The sequence below is a fragment of the Lupinus angustifolius genome, chromosome LG18 (assembly GCF_001865875.1).
Source record: "Lupinus angustifolius cultivar Tanjil chromosome LG18, LupAngTanjil_v1.0, whole genome shotgun sequence".
NCBI lineage: Eukaryota > Viridiplantae > Streptophyta > Magnoliopsida > Fabales > Fabaceae > Lupinus > Lupinus angustifolius.
This window is the reverse complement of record NC_032026.1, coordinates 10,516,619-10,532,127: the sequence shown is the minus strand read 5'-3', so window position 1 is coordinate 10,532,127 and position 15,509 is coordinate 10,516,619. Positions and strand designations below refer to the sequence as shown.

Here is a 15,509-nt window from a genome sequence, read left to right as displayed (position 1 = left end):
ACACAAGTTGTTCATGGTTTCAACAAAATATTTTCATAAGTTCAAGAACATCACCATTTTCGGTTTTGAGGAGAAAATGAGTTAGAAAGCGTTTTAGAAAATTTCAACGGTTGAATATGTTCTCGACATGCTCATGAACAATATACTTAAATCTCATCAACATCCATTGGTTGAATGGTGAGAGATCAATGATTGAAGATGGAAAAAGCAAATGAGAAGTGAGAGGAAAAGATGAAGAGAGGATTTACCTTCTCTTTGAAAATGAAAGAGTGTGAGAGTGAAGTGTGAAGTGTGAAGGTTTAAGGAGAGAAGGGAAATCAGATTTCCCTCTAGGCAATCATCAAAAAATCTCCTAGGGTGGCTAATGATGATCTCATAAGATTGAGTGATGTGAGGTTTGCTTTATGGAAAAGCAAATTTCACATCCCAACGTGAGATGACCACTTCACGGACACGTGTGATAAACATGTCCGAGTATTATCGGCCAATACTCGATCAGGTATTATAAGTCGCCCGATTTTAATATCTGATTAGAATTTCGGTTTTCGGCATTCCGAGTGAAAAACATTTAGAAAATAGGTAGGGGTGCACTCAGGGTCTATATTGACTCTGAATGAAATTATGAAGCTAACGGCGCAATCAGAATTCGATTCCGAGTTACGGAACTCAAAAACCACTTTTTGAGCCGTACTATGTGAGATTCGGCCCCGACAGCGGTCCGAAACCGACTATCTCCGAAAATCATGAAAATTTACCACCAAATTGGAAATAGAATTAAAAGACTAAAACTCAACTAGAGTTTCGTCTAATTCTTTACCGAAAATTCACAGAAATTCATTTTCGAAAATATAATTAATAACAATATTAATAAAATCTTATAATTCAAAATTGTAAAATTTGCGGTGTTACAATGTACATATAACATTTGGGTTGAACCAAGGTCCTAGTGACTCGGGAACCTTTCCTATTATCGGGGTTATGAATCCCCCTACCATAAGATAAGCGAAGATCTTCGTGTAGGTAACAGGGATGAGGTCGAATTGTGGAGTTTTTTCTTCATTAGTATTATGGTGGAATGTGTTCTGACTTGGATGGGGAATTTTGTTGTGTTGGGATGCATATTGGTTGGTGTTTGGGTTGTATGGCATATATGTTTTGCCATTTGGTGGGGTGTAAACATTGACGTTTTGATTTGGTACAGTGTATGTGTTTGGGTTTTGGGTTCGCGTGAACCGAGAGGGCTCAATGTGGTTATTTCGAGTGTTTTGGGTTTGGTATTCTTGGGCTCGGCAACCACAAAATTTTTTTCACCTTCTTTCTTCTTTAAAAAATTGGGCTTCTTGCTTGAGCCCACATTTCCTTCGACAATCTTCCCACTCCTCAATCCTCCTTCCAACTTTTCCTCCTTTTTATTTCAAATGATCAAACTAAACCTTCCTTTTTATTTCAAATGACCAAGCTACAATTCCCTACAATTCTTCGGTACTCTTCCTCCACTTCTTAAGCCTTCAAGCGACTGGGATTCAACTACTAAAGAAAACCTTCATTTATGGAAGCATCCCAGTTTCTAGGTACATGTTGGCTTCTTGCCTTACAGCTTAATAGGTCACCAACCACTTATCTGTGAATTCCCCAATCCCATCTATGATGTCTAAACATCTTCTCTCCCATAGTTCTTTGTATTCCCTACATTCATCTAAGATTTGCCACCAATTGTCTGATCACGTCTATCTCTCCCTGCTAGCTGATTATAGGCATGTTCGAGGTTTCTGAGTTGGTTCAAGAGTTGGTTTCTTTCCCCAATCATCTCTTCCGAGGCGAGACGGTGTACTTTCTATTGGTCGTCCATTCTAGCCCAATATTGGTTCTCTCTGTCAAGACCTTGTTCAATGTTGTTCTGACATTCATATATTGTTGCCCAACCCTTAGCAGCACTGACCTTGTCTTGCTCTGACTCAGCTCTGACTTCCTCTAGAGTCCTTTTCACTTTCTTTCTTCTCATTCCTTAGGTTGAATATGATGCGATCACGAGCATCTAGTTGTGCTTTAAGATACATGACCTCTCTTTCTTCTCTGGTTAGTCGGCCCTTACCAATAGAGTTGAATAAGTCTGCATAATCGGATTTGAGGCTTGCCACTTCCTCCTTTAAATTTGAGTTCAGTTTATTGAGCTTCTCTCGGCGAAAACCTTTATTCTCAATTATATTCCTTGATTCTTATAGTTGGCCCTCAAGGACTTTGATTCTTCGCTGAAGATTCATTTTAGTTTGGGATGACCCCTCATTTTCTTTAGGCATGATAACTTGGATGCTAGTTTTATTTGCCATTCTATCTTTTCTCTACAAATTATATTCTTTTGTGTAGAAAGCCTAATGCTCCCCTAATTCTATTTTGCCATAGAAGCGAATATTATGTAGAGCTCTCCTTACAGCATTGAGAAGCTCTTTGGAAGTATTTTTATCCTTATATAGGAAGACAAATCCTTAAATTTGTTGAGGAGTTACATGATTTATCCCCCATTTCAGTTGACTAAGCACCAAGGCAAGAGTGTAGGTGATGCATCCCTTGGGACCCATTAGAACGAGATTTTGGTACTCCCCGCAAGTGTACATGACTTCCTCATGTCGATCATACAAGCAACACTTCACTCCGAAGTTTCTTGGGTTGATTTCTTCGAAGAGGTTGGACAATTCAGATAACGTGACGGGTTTGACATTTGTGTTGATGAATCTTTTGAGTGGATAGCGAGACCCTAAAGAAAACTGATGATGTCTGAACGAGTTATCATCCACACATACAACAACTGTACGCAAAACCTTATTTTTACTCTTTTATTGGCTTTTTGATGACCTCTGTAGAACTATAGGAGAGTCTCAGCTAGTACTGCAGGTGTTGGGTTAATCGAAAACCTCTTCACCTTATAGAAAACATCAAGGGCTTCACGGCCAATCATCTCAGCAACAAAGGGAAACAGAACCAGACCATAGATAGCTAGTGCAAAGGATGATCCGAAATATTTCCAATTCTTCTGCTCTTCCATTTTGATTATATATTTCCTAGGACAACTCCACTTCAACCCTTCATAATCTTTTTGCTTTATAATATTTTGAACTCTTGGGCGTGCCCCTATCATTTCTTTGATATATTCTTCGCTCAGCTTATGATCTCCACTGAATAAGTATACCTTTCATCGGTTCATCACAGGAACATCCAACAACATCTCATATTCCTCAACTGTTGGAGAAGCATCAAGATTTGGAAATTCAAAAATCCTCAGTTCTGGGTTCTAGTATTGAATCATGACTTTCATAGCTGGTAGTATCAATTAAAAATTCAAAATGTATTACTATCAATATTTTTTATTCACAAAAGGAAAAACATTACTACTATTATTATTATTGTTATCAAATTTTGAATCATATGTAGATGAGTAAAAAATTGAAACTTATAATTGATTGTTAGTAATATATATAACAATTATATAATTTATAGAGAAAAATGAATTACATGTATAATAATAGAATACACAATTAGTAACATTTATATTTATTAGTAACATATATAATAATACAATTCACCATTAGTAATATAAATATAAATTAATAGAATATATAATAGTTACATATATAACATTATCATTCACAATTAGTAACACATATAATAACATGTATAACAATATATGGTATATGTTAGTTCTAAACTCAATACCAGTTGGAAGATATGTCTCAAATCATCAAGACACTGAGAAACAATTTAGTAAGTAATAACATACATAATACTAACATAATAACAATTTAATAAGTAATAACATACATAATACTAACGTAATAACAATTTAGTAACATAAATTAGACTACAATTCACACAAAATTAATAATTTAAGCCTTAAGCAATAAAAAACAATCATTCCTTAATATTTATTTCTTTAATATGTGGTTCGTATCGATTCCAATAGTTCCTAAATTTCTAAAACTATAAACCAAACTATACATAAATGATTCTTTAAAAAATAACTAAACTAAACCACATTTTACAGTTTGGTTCAATCGGTTCCATCAATTTCACAGTTTAAATTGGAACCTCTTACACCCCTAATAACACAAGTTTTTAAAAGTTGGCACACACTAGCGTATGTCCTGCACACGTCGACATACTATCCACACATGCAAATGTTCGTCCCATACACCAGCATCCACCCCACACAACCAAGTGTACATCCCACATACCCCATCACATGACTTGCACACGCTAGTGGATGTAATCCTATACTCTTCAAGTGATATTAATCATATATGGAAGTGGTAAAGTTATATGCATGTGGATGTAATTGTAGATCGAATTCCATGATATATTGGTTATCCTAAACAATGATTTATGCTATTTTATGTTAAGAAAATTGTAGTTGAAGGTGTGCTTACACAATTTTTCTTTTTTTACAGCAATAACTTTTGGTGACATGATCATTTTTTTAAAATTAGGTTGTAAGCATATAATAACATTTTATATATATAATAACTAAGGAAATAATTCATGTCAAAATAATTATTATTTTAAAAAATAAGAACGGTTAATATAAATTATTAGATTTTATTTGAATAGTCAATATTAAAAAAAATAATAAAATTATAAAATGATGGGACAAGTAAATGAAATTAAGGATTAAATAACCCACATGACAAATAATAATAGGAACAAATATGTAATGATGGGACAAGTAAAATCCACACAGCTGGCATAGGATAAGCGGAAAACAATATGAGCTAGCAAACGTGGCTAATCTTATCTCATTAGATAATCCATCTATCACCGCTGTTCACAAAATTCATATATAGATTAAGATCAGTATTGTTTGGTGGGACTCATGCGTTTGGATCAAATTATTACAACTAACTGACGTGGATCCATGCTGTATATGACACAAAATAACATTATTAATGTCTCTTTCTGTATCCTCATATTCGCGGCGATTTGAGATTGTTCCATATGATTCTTATAAAAACCCATTCTCATTCGTAACATTACATCATAACATCGTTTCTTCATTTTATAAGAGTCATATAATAGCAACAACATTAACAACAAAAACTACATTGTTGATTGATTAAAAAATTAAACATTCAACGATGGGTGCAACCTCTATGGCTCGAGGAGGAGTTATCAAAAGATTTCTACCTGGTTTCAGAAGGGAAGTGGGTTTTGATCAACAACATGAGACGAGTTATGGAGATGTAGAGTTTGAGTTTCTTGATGATATTGGTGAGATGTCGTCGTTAGCTAATAGTGCAAGTAGCGATGAGTACCAACCAAATGAAATTATGGAGTTCGAGGAAGATGATGGTGAGAGATTTGATTCTAATGATGTTGATAATCGAAGCTTTTGGGATAACCAACACCAGCTTTTGCAGGTAATTCATTATGACCACCCTCTTGGTTAATTTAACCTATTGTATAACTATTTGGTTGTTGTCCAATATATTCATTATAATCAAGGTTTTAAATTGTAATTGCTACCGAAATATCATGGTTTTTATAGTCTATCTGATTGTTTATTCACTTTATTGGTGGTATTTTTCTTGTAATATTTTGCAATTTTAATTTCTTGGATCTCATATCTAATATCTAAATGAAATTTCAATTTAGATCTCTAAAATTAATATGTTCATGCCTTAATTTGTTGTAATATTTATTTTGCAATTGCAATTTCTTCAATCTCATATATCTAATAATATCTCAATGAAATTTCAATTTAGATCTATAAAATTAATCTGTTCATGGCTTAATTTGTTTTCTTCCTAATTAATTAGCACTTTAGCTTATTGATTTGATCAGTTTTCTCTTTTTTTGGTCCCAAGGCTTAGTTGGCTTTTGAGTTTTTTAGACGTTTTTGTTTTGACCAAATTAGTTTATATTTAATGCAGGCCAGCATATGCAGAACAAGTTCCTTAGAATCAAGGATAAGGAATGCAACAAAAGAAGCGATTCAGGAAATAAAGAGCACAGAAACAGCGTGTAGTTGCAGTAGGCAAATGGCTTCTGCCACATCCTGTCGAAGTTGCTTCATGAGAGAAGTCTCTATGAGGCTTCAAAATGCTGGTTTTGACAACGCAATTTGCAAAACAAAATGGAAGAGCTCACCAAATATTCCATCAGGTAACATATTGCACTAAAAATAACAGCATATTTTAATCTCAATTCAAGACAATACATTTCATAAAAAATGCATCTTTTTTCTTTTTTGATTGTCATGTGTAACACTTTTTCCTATTTGGAAAATAAAGAAGAGTGAAAAGGGACCTTCTAGATGGGTATAAGATAAGACAGAACCTAGAAATATTAAACTAAGTTATCCAATATATTAACTTTAATGATTTTTATAGCATTAGGATCATTAGCTATATTAAACAAATTTATTTGGTGTATGTTAGGTGCAAGTTGAAAAGTGAAAAAACGAACACTTTTTCCTCTTAAGCTACACTTCATAAGAATTAAAATTAAACAGTATGTTATAGTCTGAATTTTCAAGAACATTGCATATAACAACTACAACAAGAAGAAGAAAAATCAGCAAAGTGATATCAAATGCTAACTATTACAATAACTGTGCAGGGGAACATACTTTTCTTGATCTGATAGATACCACAAGCTCAAAGAGAGGAGATGTAATTAGGGTGATAATAGAACTAAACTTCCGAGCAGAATTCGAAATGGCGAAGGCGAGCGAGGACTACAACCGCCTCGTTCGGCGGCTGCCTGAATTGTTTGTCGGAAAAGTAGAGAGATTAAGCAACTTGATCAAGATCTTATGCATGGCAGCAAAAAGGTGCATGAAGGAAAACAAAATGCACATGGGGCCATGGAGGAAATATAGGTACATGCAAGCTAAATGGCTAGGTCCATGTGAAAGGACAACTTCAACAACTAAAGTTTCAATGAGATATTCTGAGAGGATGCCAAAACCAAAGGCAAAGGCATCAATGTTAACAGTAGATCTGCTAGAAAAACTTCCCAATGTGCACTATACGGCTGTTGAAGTTGTGTAATATGTATATAGTATGGCAGAAAGTTATTTAGTTTTTAATTTCATTCTTTGGTTTTAGGGTTCAATTCAAATATACCATTACTTAAACTAATTTGAAAATTTTCATGCATGCAATTCAAAAGTTCCACACCAATAAAGCGTTGGTCTAGTAGTGTAAGGTTTCACTAGATTTCTATGAGCAATATTTATTGAAAAGGGTAATCATAAACTCCGAAATAGATTACTTCTTTACCCAAAATGTGATGCGATACCTTTGGTAGTACCAAAAAAATTCAAAGTTGCACTCAATTTTCTAGATCATTTTAACATAAAAATCATGTTCTAGCGGGGTAGCAATAGGGTACTGACTAATAAAGCCCTCAATAGACTATTTAGCATAACTGCATTATTAGGAATTCAAAATTCAGACATGAAGATAAGTTAGAATGAAACGTTATTGGGTTTAATATATTGGGCTATTGGGCCCTTTACCCTTTTTGTTTTCAATTAAGTTAGTTAGGTTGGTTATATTAGTTAGGTTTCCTATAAGGAAAGTTATTTATTGCAATCAAATCAATCAATTCAATTTCATCAATAAGAGTAATCTTCATTCTTCCACATGTTGAAATCTAATAGGTATCAGAGCTCTCAATTTGAGAGCTCTACTACGTACTCATCATTTCTTTCCATTAACAAAACCTCCACATACAATCCTCATATTATAAAATTCCCTTTTCTCACCAAATCTCCTTCTCTCATTCATCCTCTTGCCAACAGAGGTTAAAATCTCCTAGTCCATCTTCAAACCACGATTCACTCCATTTCATCTTCATCAAATCTTCGTCCTTCAAACTGCAATTCGCTTCGTATTCTTCATTCCAAAACGAAAGGCACCAGATCTTCATCATGCAAACAGAAAGCAACAGCAACGACCATCAATTGATGGATGTGTTCCAAAATCCATCAAGCCCCTTCTACTTATATCCTGGTGAGAATCCTGGATTCGTTTTAGTTTCTCCTCCTCTTAATGGCACAAACTATAATTTTTGGAGTAGAGCTATGAGAAGAGCTCTTGGATCCAAAAACAAATACAAATTTGTTAATGGCACCATTAGAATGCCAAGTACAACTGATCCTACCTTTGAAGCTTGGGAAATATGTAATAACATGATAGTGTCTTGGATAAATATATCATTATCACCTCAGATTGCCCAGAGTGTCGTTTATATAGATGGAGCACAAGAGCTGTGGCAAGATCTTAAAGATAGGTTTTCCAAGAGGGATTACTTTAGAACTTTTGATTTCCTTCAAGAAATCCATTCAATGCGATAAGGAGATCGGAATATTTCTAGTTATTTAACTGATCTCAAAACTATTTGGGAAGAACTAGATGCTCTACGACCACTAATCCTATGCATATGTGATGTCAAGTGCACATGCGAATCTTTGAAGAGCATCAACCACTATCGAGAATCTGAATATGTCATTTGCTTCCTTAAGGGTCTCAATGACCAATATGGAACAATTAAAGCTCAAATTCTACTAATGGAGCCACTACCAACGATAAACAAGGCATTTTCTTTGGTCATACAACAAGAAAGGGAATTGGATGGTACCACCATTGAGGATCGAAGAACTGTTATCAACAACGTTACCCCAAGAACAACATGGAGAAATTCGGCACAAAAGCGTGTTGGGTTCAATTCTTCAAAAGAACAACAAGATACCAATAGGTTCAATGGCAGAAACACATACAATGGCAACTCACAATCATATACCAAGTAATAAAGGTGTTGGAGCCAAGATTTGCACCTTTTATGGAAGAGAGAATCACACTATTGAGATTTGCTATTTCAAGCATGGATCCCACCTACCTTCAAACCTAGGCAAAGGCAAACTGAATCCACCATCAACTCTAGTATTTGTCAAAAACATACCACACCAACACCAAGTACCTCAATCAGAAATCAAGCGAAGGAAATTGATGAGAAAACTATCTTGACATTCAATTCTACAAATTATGTGAACCAAGCTTCAATTGAAGAAGACACTAATCCTCATTCAGGTATACCTTCTCATTTCAATTACTGGATTCTTGATACAGGGGCCACAAATCACGTTACCACTTATCTGTCCAATTACACAACTTACCATAGTATCACACCTATACTTATAAAACTACCTAATAGGGCCTCTGTATTAGCAAAATGCTCTGGCACTGTAATTCTCTCCACATAATTACACCTTCATAATATTCTGTACATACATGACTTTATGTACAATCTAATATATGTTCATAAACTTTCAACTTGTGCCAATTGTACTGTCATATTTGATCACAAATGTTGTCTCATTCAGGATACAACTACCTTGAGGACGATTGGACTTGTTGAGGTCTCCAATCACTTATACATTTTTCACAATTTAGCCAATTCTCTTAAACATGTATTACATACTATGAATTCTGATCCTGCTCATAACTTTGATTTGTGGAATTTCCGTTTGGGTCACCCATCTTACTATATCATTAAACTAATGTGCTCCCAATATCCATATATAAAATTACATATGCATAAAGCTTGTGATACTTGCCATATTGCTAAACAATCAAAAAATCATTTTCCTGTTAGTACATCTATTACTACTCAACCTTTTGCACTCATTCACATGGACGTTTGGGGTCCTTTAAAGTGTCCATCCATTCATGGTCACAAATATTTTCTAACTATAGTGGATGACTTCACAAGACATACATGGTTATTTCTCATGATGTCTAAGTCTGATACTAGAAACTTAGTTAAAGATTTTGTTCAATTTGTTCTTGTCCAATATAATCAACACATTACGGTCATTAGATCCGACAATGGTCTAGAGTTTATGATGCCTACTTTCTATTCTACTTCTGGTATAATTCACCAGACATCATGCATTGAAACTCCCCAACAAAACTCTATTGGAGAAAGAAAACATAGACATATCCTTAATCTGACTAGGTCTCTCTTATTTCAATCACACTTACCCCTATGTTTCTGGACTTATGCTGTTAAACATGTTGTTTTTCTAATTAACAGACAACCTACTCCTGTGTTGGACAACAAATCTCCTACTGAAGTTCTTCTAGGAGAACCACCTTCTCTTACCAACCTCAAAGTTTTTGGTTGCTTGTGCTATTGCACGACCCTTGTCCAAGGTAGAACCAAACTTGACCCTCGAGCCAAGAAATGTATATTCCTTGGCTATAAACCTAACACTAAAGGATACATACTCCTTGAAATACAAACTAAGCACATATTCATCACAAGGAATGCCCAATTTTATGAGCATATATTCCCATACCACAACACCAACCCCCTTCCCGCCATCACTAAGCAACCAACTGATATGAATGCCTTCTCTTTGGAAGTTCCCTTCCACCCTTTTCAACCATCAACCACTGACCAACAATCCATCATTCCAACCAATCCTCTCATTCCTGAAATTACAACCAGCAATAACACTCAGATTAGAAGATCTCACAGACCTCACATACCCCCCACATACCTCAAAGACTTTCATTGTAGTCTTCTTACCTCATCCCATCACATTGACCCTCCTCACATTACTCACCCTCTTACTACTGTTCTATCATACCACACCTTATCCCTACCTTACAAAACTTACACTCTCTCTATCAGTGCCCATATAGAACCCAAAACCTTTAAGCAAGCCATTACCTCTACTGATTCGGTTCATGCCATGAAACATGAACTTCAAGCCTTACAAGACAACAACACTTGGACCATAGTCTCCATACCCTCTGAAAAAAGGTCTATAGGTTCCAAATGGGTTTATAAACTTAAATTCAAGGTTGATGGCACCATAGAAAGGCATAAAGCTAGGTTGGTTGCCAAAGGTTTCAATCAAACAGAAGGCCTAGATTTCTTTGACACTTTTGCACCTGTTGTAAAACTCACCACCATTATGATTCTTCTTACTATTGCATCTTCCCAAAATTGAATTTTAGAATAACTTGATGTTAATAATGCTTTTTTACATGGTGATTTAAATGAATAAGTATATGACATTCCCACAGGGGGTCACTTCTATCATTCCTAATCCTGTTTGCAAATTAAATAAATCTTTGTATGATTTAAAATAGGCTAGTAGGTAATGGTTTGCCAAACTATCCTCTTCTTTATTGTCATTAGGATGCATACAATCACATCATGATCATTCTTTATTTACCAAGCATAATGATTTTGGTTTTACTGCTCTTGTAATCCTATGAAATTGCTTCTATTAAAAACTTCTTACATACTGCCTTCAAGATTAAAAATCTTGGACTATTAAGATACTTTCTTGGCATAGAAGTTGCCCATTCCAAACAAGGTATCACCATATGTCAATACAAATATATCCTGGATTTACTCTTTGACACAGGTTTTTTACACTCGAAACCAATTCACACTCCTATGACCAAGGGCCAATCTCTTCACCAAGATGATAGCCCACCATTTCAGGATCCTATGCTATATAGACAATTGGTAGGTCGTCTTCTTTATCTTACAAACACTTGCCTTGACATTACTTTTGTTGTCCAACAGCTCAGTCAGTTCATGGTTGCACCTACTTCCCTACACTATAAGGCTTTAACCTGTATACTGAGGTATTTAAAAGCTTCTCCTGATAAAGGTTTACTCTATTCATCTTCTTCTTCTCTCCATCTCACTGGATTCAGTGATTCATATTAGGCCAATTGCCCCGATACTAAACGATCCATTTCTGGATTTAGTGTGTTCTTGGGCACTTCCTTAGTTTCTTGGAAATCCAAGAAACAAAATACAATTTCAAGGTCTTCCTCTGAAGCTGAATATAGAGTCCTTGCCTTTGCTTCTTGTGAAGTGTAATGGCTCACATACTTATTACTTGATTTACATGTGCCTATCCTAAAGACATCAGTCCTTTACTGTGATAGTCAATCCGTTAGGCATATTGCGACAAATTCTGTTTTTCATGAACGTACCAAATATTTAGATATTGATTGTCATATTACTCGTGAGTACTTAAAGAACAATATTTTCATCTTATTACCTATTTCATCCAAAGAACAGGTGGCTGATTTGTTTACAAAGGCATTAGAAACTACCTTATTTTGTCACATGATTAACAAGCTGGGAATGCAGAATATACATTCTCCACCTTGAGGGGGTATTGAGTTTAATATATTGGGCTATGTATTCATATAAAGTCAAATTACCCTTTTTGTTTTCAGTTAAGTTAGTTAGGTTGGTTATATTAGTTAGGTTTCCTATATAAGGAAAGTTATTCATTGCAATCAAATCAATCAATTCATTTTCATCAATAAGAGTAATCTTCATTCTTCCACCATGTTGAAATCCAATACAATTGATTGACATATGTTATATCCTCTGATGACAACCTCTAGGGGGTGCCTTTGATTGTAGGATCATTTTAGTTTGAAGTTAAGAGCTTTATAAATCAGAATTCGGTGTTGGTATTGATAGATATTTTTAGGAAAATTTTAGGATAAATTTGTGGGGAAAGATGGAAAATATATGAAGATGGAGACCCCACAAGCTCAAGAGCTTGATAAGTCAATGATATTCACCACGAGGAAGGATCTTTGATAAGAATTTAGACGCCACACCGAGAGGGTGATGAGTCTTAGAACACCACAAGAATAAGAATCTTGATAAGTTCAAATTAAGGAGTTTTGGCTCAACTTTAGGAATTTAATCCAATTTTTCTCAAAAATAAACTTGCTTTATTAATGAATAAGCCAAAGCTATAAATAGACAATCTGCCTTGGCTGAAATAAACTAAAGATAAGTCTAAAGATAAAATCATAATTATCGTTGAATACTAAAAGATAATATCCTATTTAATCAAATCTCAAATGCAAACTAAAATCCTAACTAATCCTAAGATAATGAAATTTAAAATCCTAAATTATCAAATAGATAAGATCTAATCTCATCTGGTTGGTTTGTTGAAAAGATAATGCTTGGCTAAGTTGTTAGTCAAAACAAATCTATCTTTACTTAAATCCTTTATTGTAACTGCTCAACCTCTTAAGTTTATCTCCTTCTATTTAATCAATTTATTCCTAAGTCTACATGACAATGAATTCTCATTTATTCATAACAATAAAAATAACCTAAGTTTAGAATAGATCTTAAGGACATAAATGTCCTTCCTTCATGTAATCTCAAGAGCCAATTGAGTCTTTTGTGACCTTCAAGGTTGCTGATTTGGCTTTGACCCTAGTCATAGGACCTTCATGACTTCTCTTGCCCTTTGAATCAAAAGTTGCCCTAGGAGGATTTACATCATCCTCTTACTATATAGACTAAGTTTTGTTGTGGAATGAATATAGGCCATTTTTTGTCCACCAAAGTGTGTGTTCCATCAAATAGTCTAATATTAATCCCTTTCAAAGTAAAGATATTAGTGAAGTGAGTACAAATCACTAGTGAAAATTTCCCCCTAATTAAGAGCATCTCCATGGTTAGTTGCAGAATGATTGCATAAAGTTTTGATAATTCTTAGAGAATTTGACAAGGTTAAGATAAGTTTAATTTGACTTTATTTGCTTATAAGATTGAATCTACAAGCAACTTTCAGTGAAAATTGCATAGCAAATTTTGGATCTCATAATTACAAAATTGGGCTCACAATTACATGATAAAAAGTAAGCAATTTTATATAATTATAAGAGTGTAAATAAAAATTATCTGATAAAACGGGTGATACAAATATCACGAATTATAACATAAGGTACTCACAAAAATCGATTATATGCAACTCTTGTATAATTTGTGTGAAACCCTGTTGCTAAAGTTTCACAGGTTCATAAAAAATCTCATAACAATCAAGCATAGATCTTTATCCCCTTTGCCTGAAACATTTGTCAACACCAGAAAAGGTTCTCAACACCAGGTCCTCAGAGGAAAGTCCAGGATAAAATAATTATAGGGAAGTTACTGAACAAGGATTCTCAAGAAGTTAAATAAAAGACAAAAATAAGATAAAAATCTTTATTCCGGGGAATTATAGTCTAACATGGTTTGGTTTTTTTAGTTTATGGACGTGCATTAACCACTCATACTATATAATAATTTAATATCTTCCTTAGGAATCCTTCATGTGTGAGTAAGATATTAAATTAACAAACATTCAAGTTATATAAGAGTATCTCAATAGATACATTTTTGTAACATTCTTATTTAAATAAAAATATTTTTCACTCATTTGTCGAGATTCCTATTTCTTAAAAATGCACATTGCACAAGACATTTATATATATATTTTTATAAGAAATAATGTAATATCTATAAACTGTTAGTATAAAGATTTATATATGATGAGTACATTATACATCATTCATTATTTATATACTTTTTCTGAAAAACTAATAATTATTTATATATTGTACGTATATACATCATTTTTTTCTATAAGAAAATGGGGTACATAAAGATAGAAAGGGGGAGAGGAAACCATTTGTTATAAAAAAATTATAAAAGTGTGAATAGAATATGATATTCAAATAAGAATATGAATAATATTTATTATTATGTAAAAAAAATTAAATGATATTCTTAATTTATGAGAATGTATAATAAATTATAAAATAATGCGTGAAATCTAAATAGGGATGAAAACGATTGTGAGCAACTTTATTCTTAACTTTATAAGTGGCACTACCATTTAATCAACTAAATTATTATATATTGAACAATCTAGTAACGAGTATTGATTCAAATGGTTGATTCCCCTTAAGTAATGTCTCGAGTTCGAGTCTTGTGAATGGAAAAAATACATGTTGGGAGAGTTAGCCCCACATACCTGTGGATGTTCCCGACTCGGACAGAATTGCCTCCAGTGCTAGGATACCTATGTGAAACAAAAAAAGAGCCAACAAATCTCATCATTCCGATTACAAATCCAAGATATTATTAGGGATGGCAACAGGGCGGAACTGACACGAGTAGTGCTTTCCCATACTCATACTACTTACGGGTACCCGCATAGATAGCGGGTATTTGCGGGTACCCCACATGTTTTTAAATTTCAATATATATTTATATATTTTATAATAATACATGAATAATAAAATTATATACATGTTAAAATTATCATATATTTTAATCACTAAAATTTATTATAAAATAATAGATAATAAATAATTATAAAATAATAATAAAAGTGTAATATATAAAAATTATTTAATTAAAAAGTAAATTATAAATTTGCGGCTACCCGTAGGCGGATATCATGATACTTGCTCTCACCCATAAGCTATTTTTATGGGTATCCGTTGTGAGTATTTTAGTGGGTACTCACACATACATACAGATATTTTGTCATCACTAGACATTATGGCTATATAATATTTGTTTATTAATGAGTTGGAATACTTTGTAGGAACATTTGCATAAAAATATTTCATTTTTCATATATGAACTGATTTTTTTTATTGCTGTTTATA

The 15,509-nt window shown here is 33.7% G+C and overlaps 2 protein-coding genes across 2 annotated transcripts; both read left to right on the top strand.

The window, feature by feature from the left end:
* Positions 4,923-7,083, top strand: LOC109332151. The gene is made up of 3 exons (XM_019567004.1): positions 4,923-5,405; positions 5,919-6,150; positions 6,607-7,083. Exons 1-3 carry the CDS (start codon positions 5,124-5,126, stop codon positions 7,038-7,040), a joined length of 948 nt encoding a protein of 315 aa, XP_019422549.1. The 5' UTR covers positions 4,923-5,123; the 3' UTR covers positions 7,041-7,083.
* LOC109332539 lies at positions 7,925-8,350 on the top strand. Its single transcript, XM_019567523.1, has one exon. It carries the CDS (start codon positions 7,925-7,927, stop codon positions 8,348-8,350), a length of 426 nt encoding a protein of 141 aa, XP_019423068.1.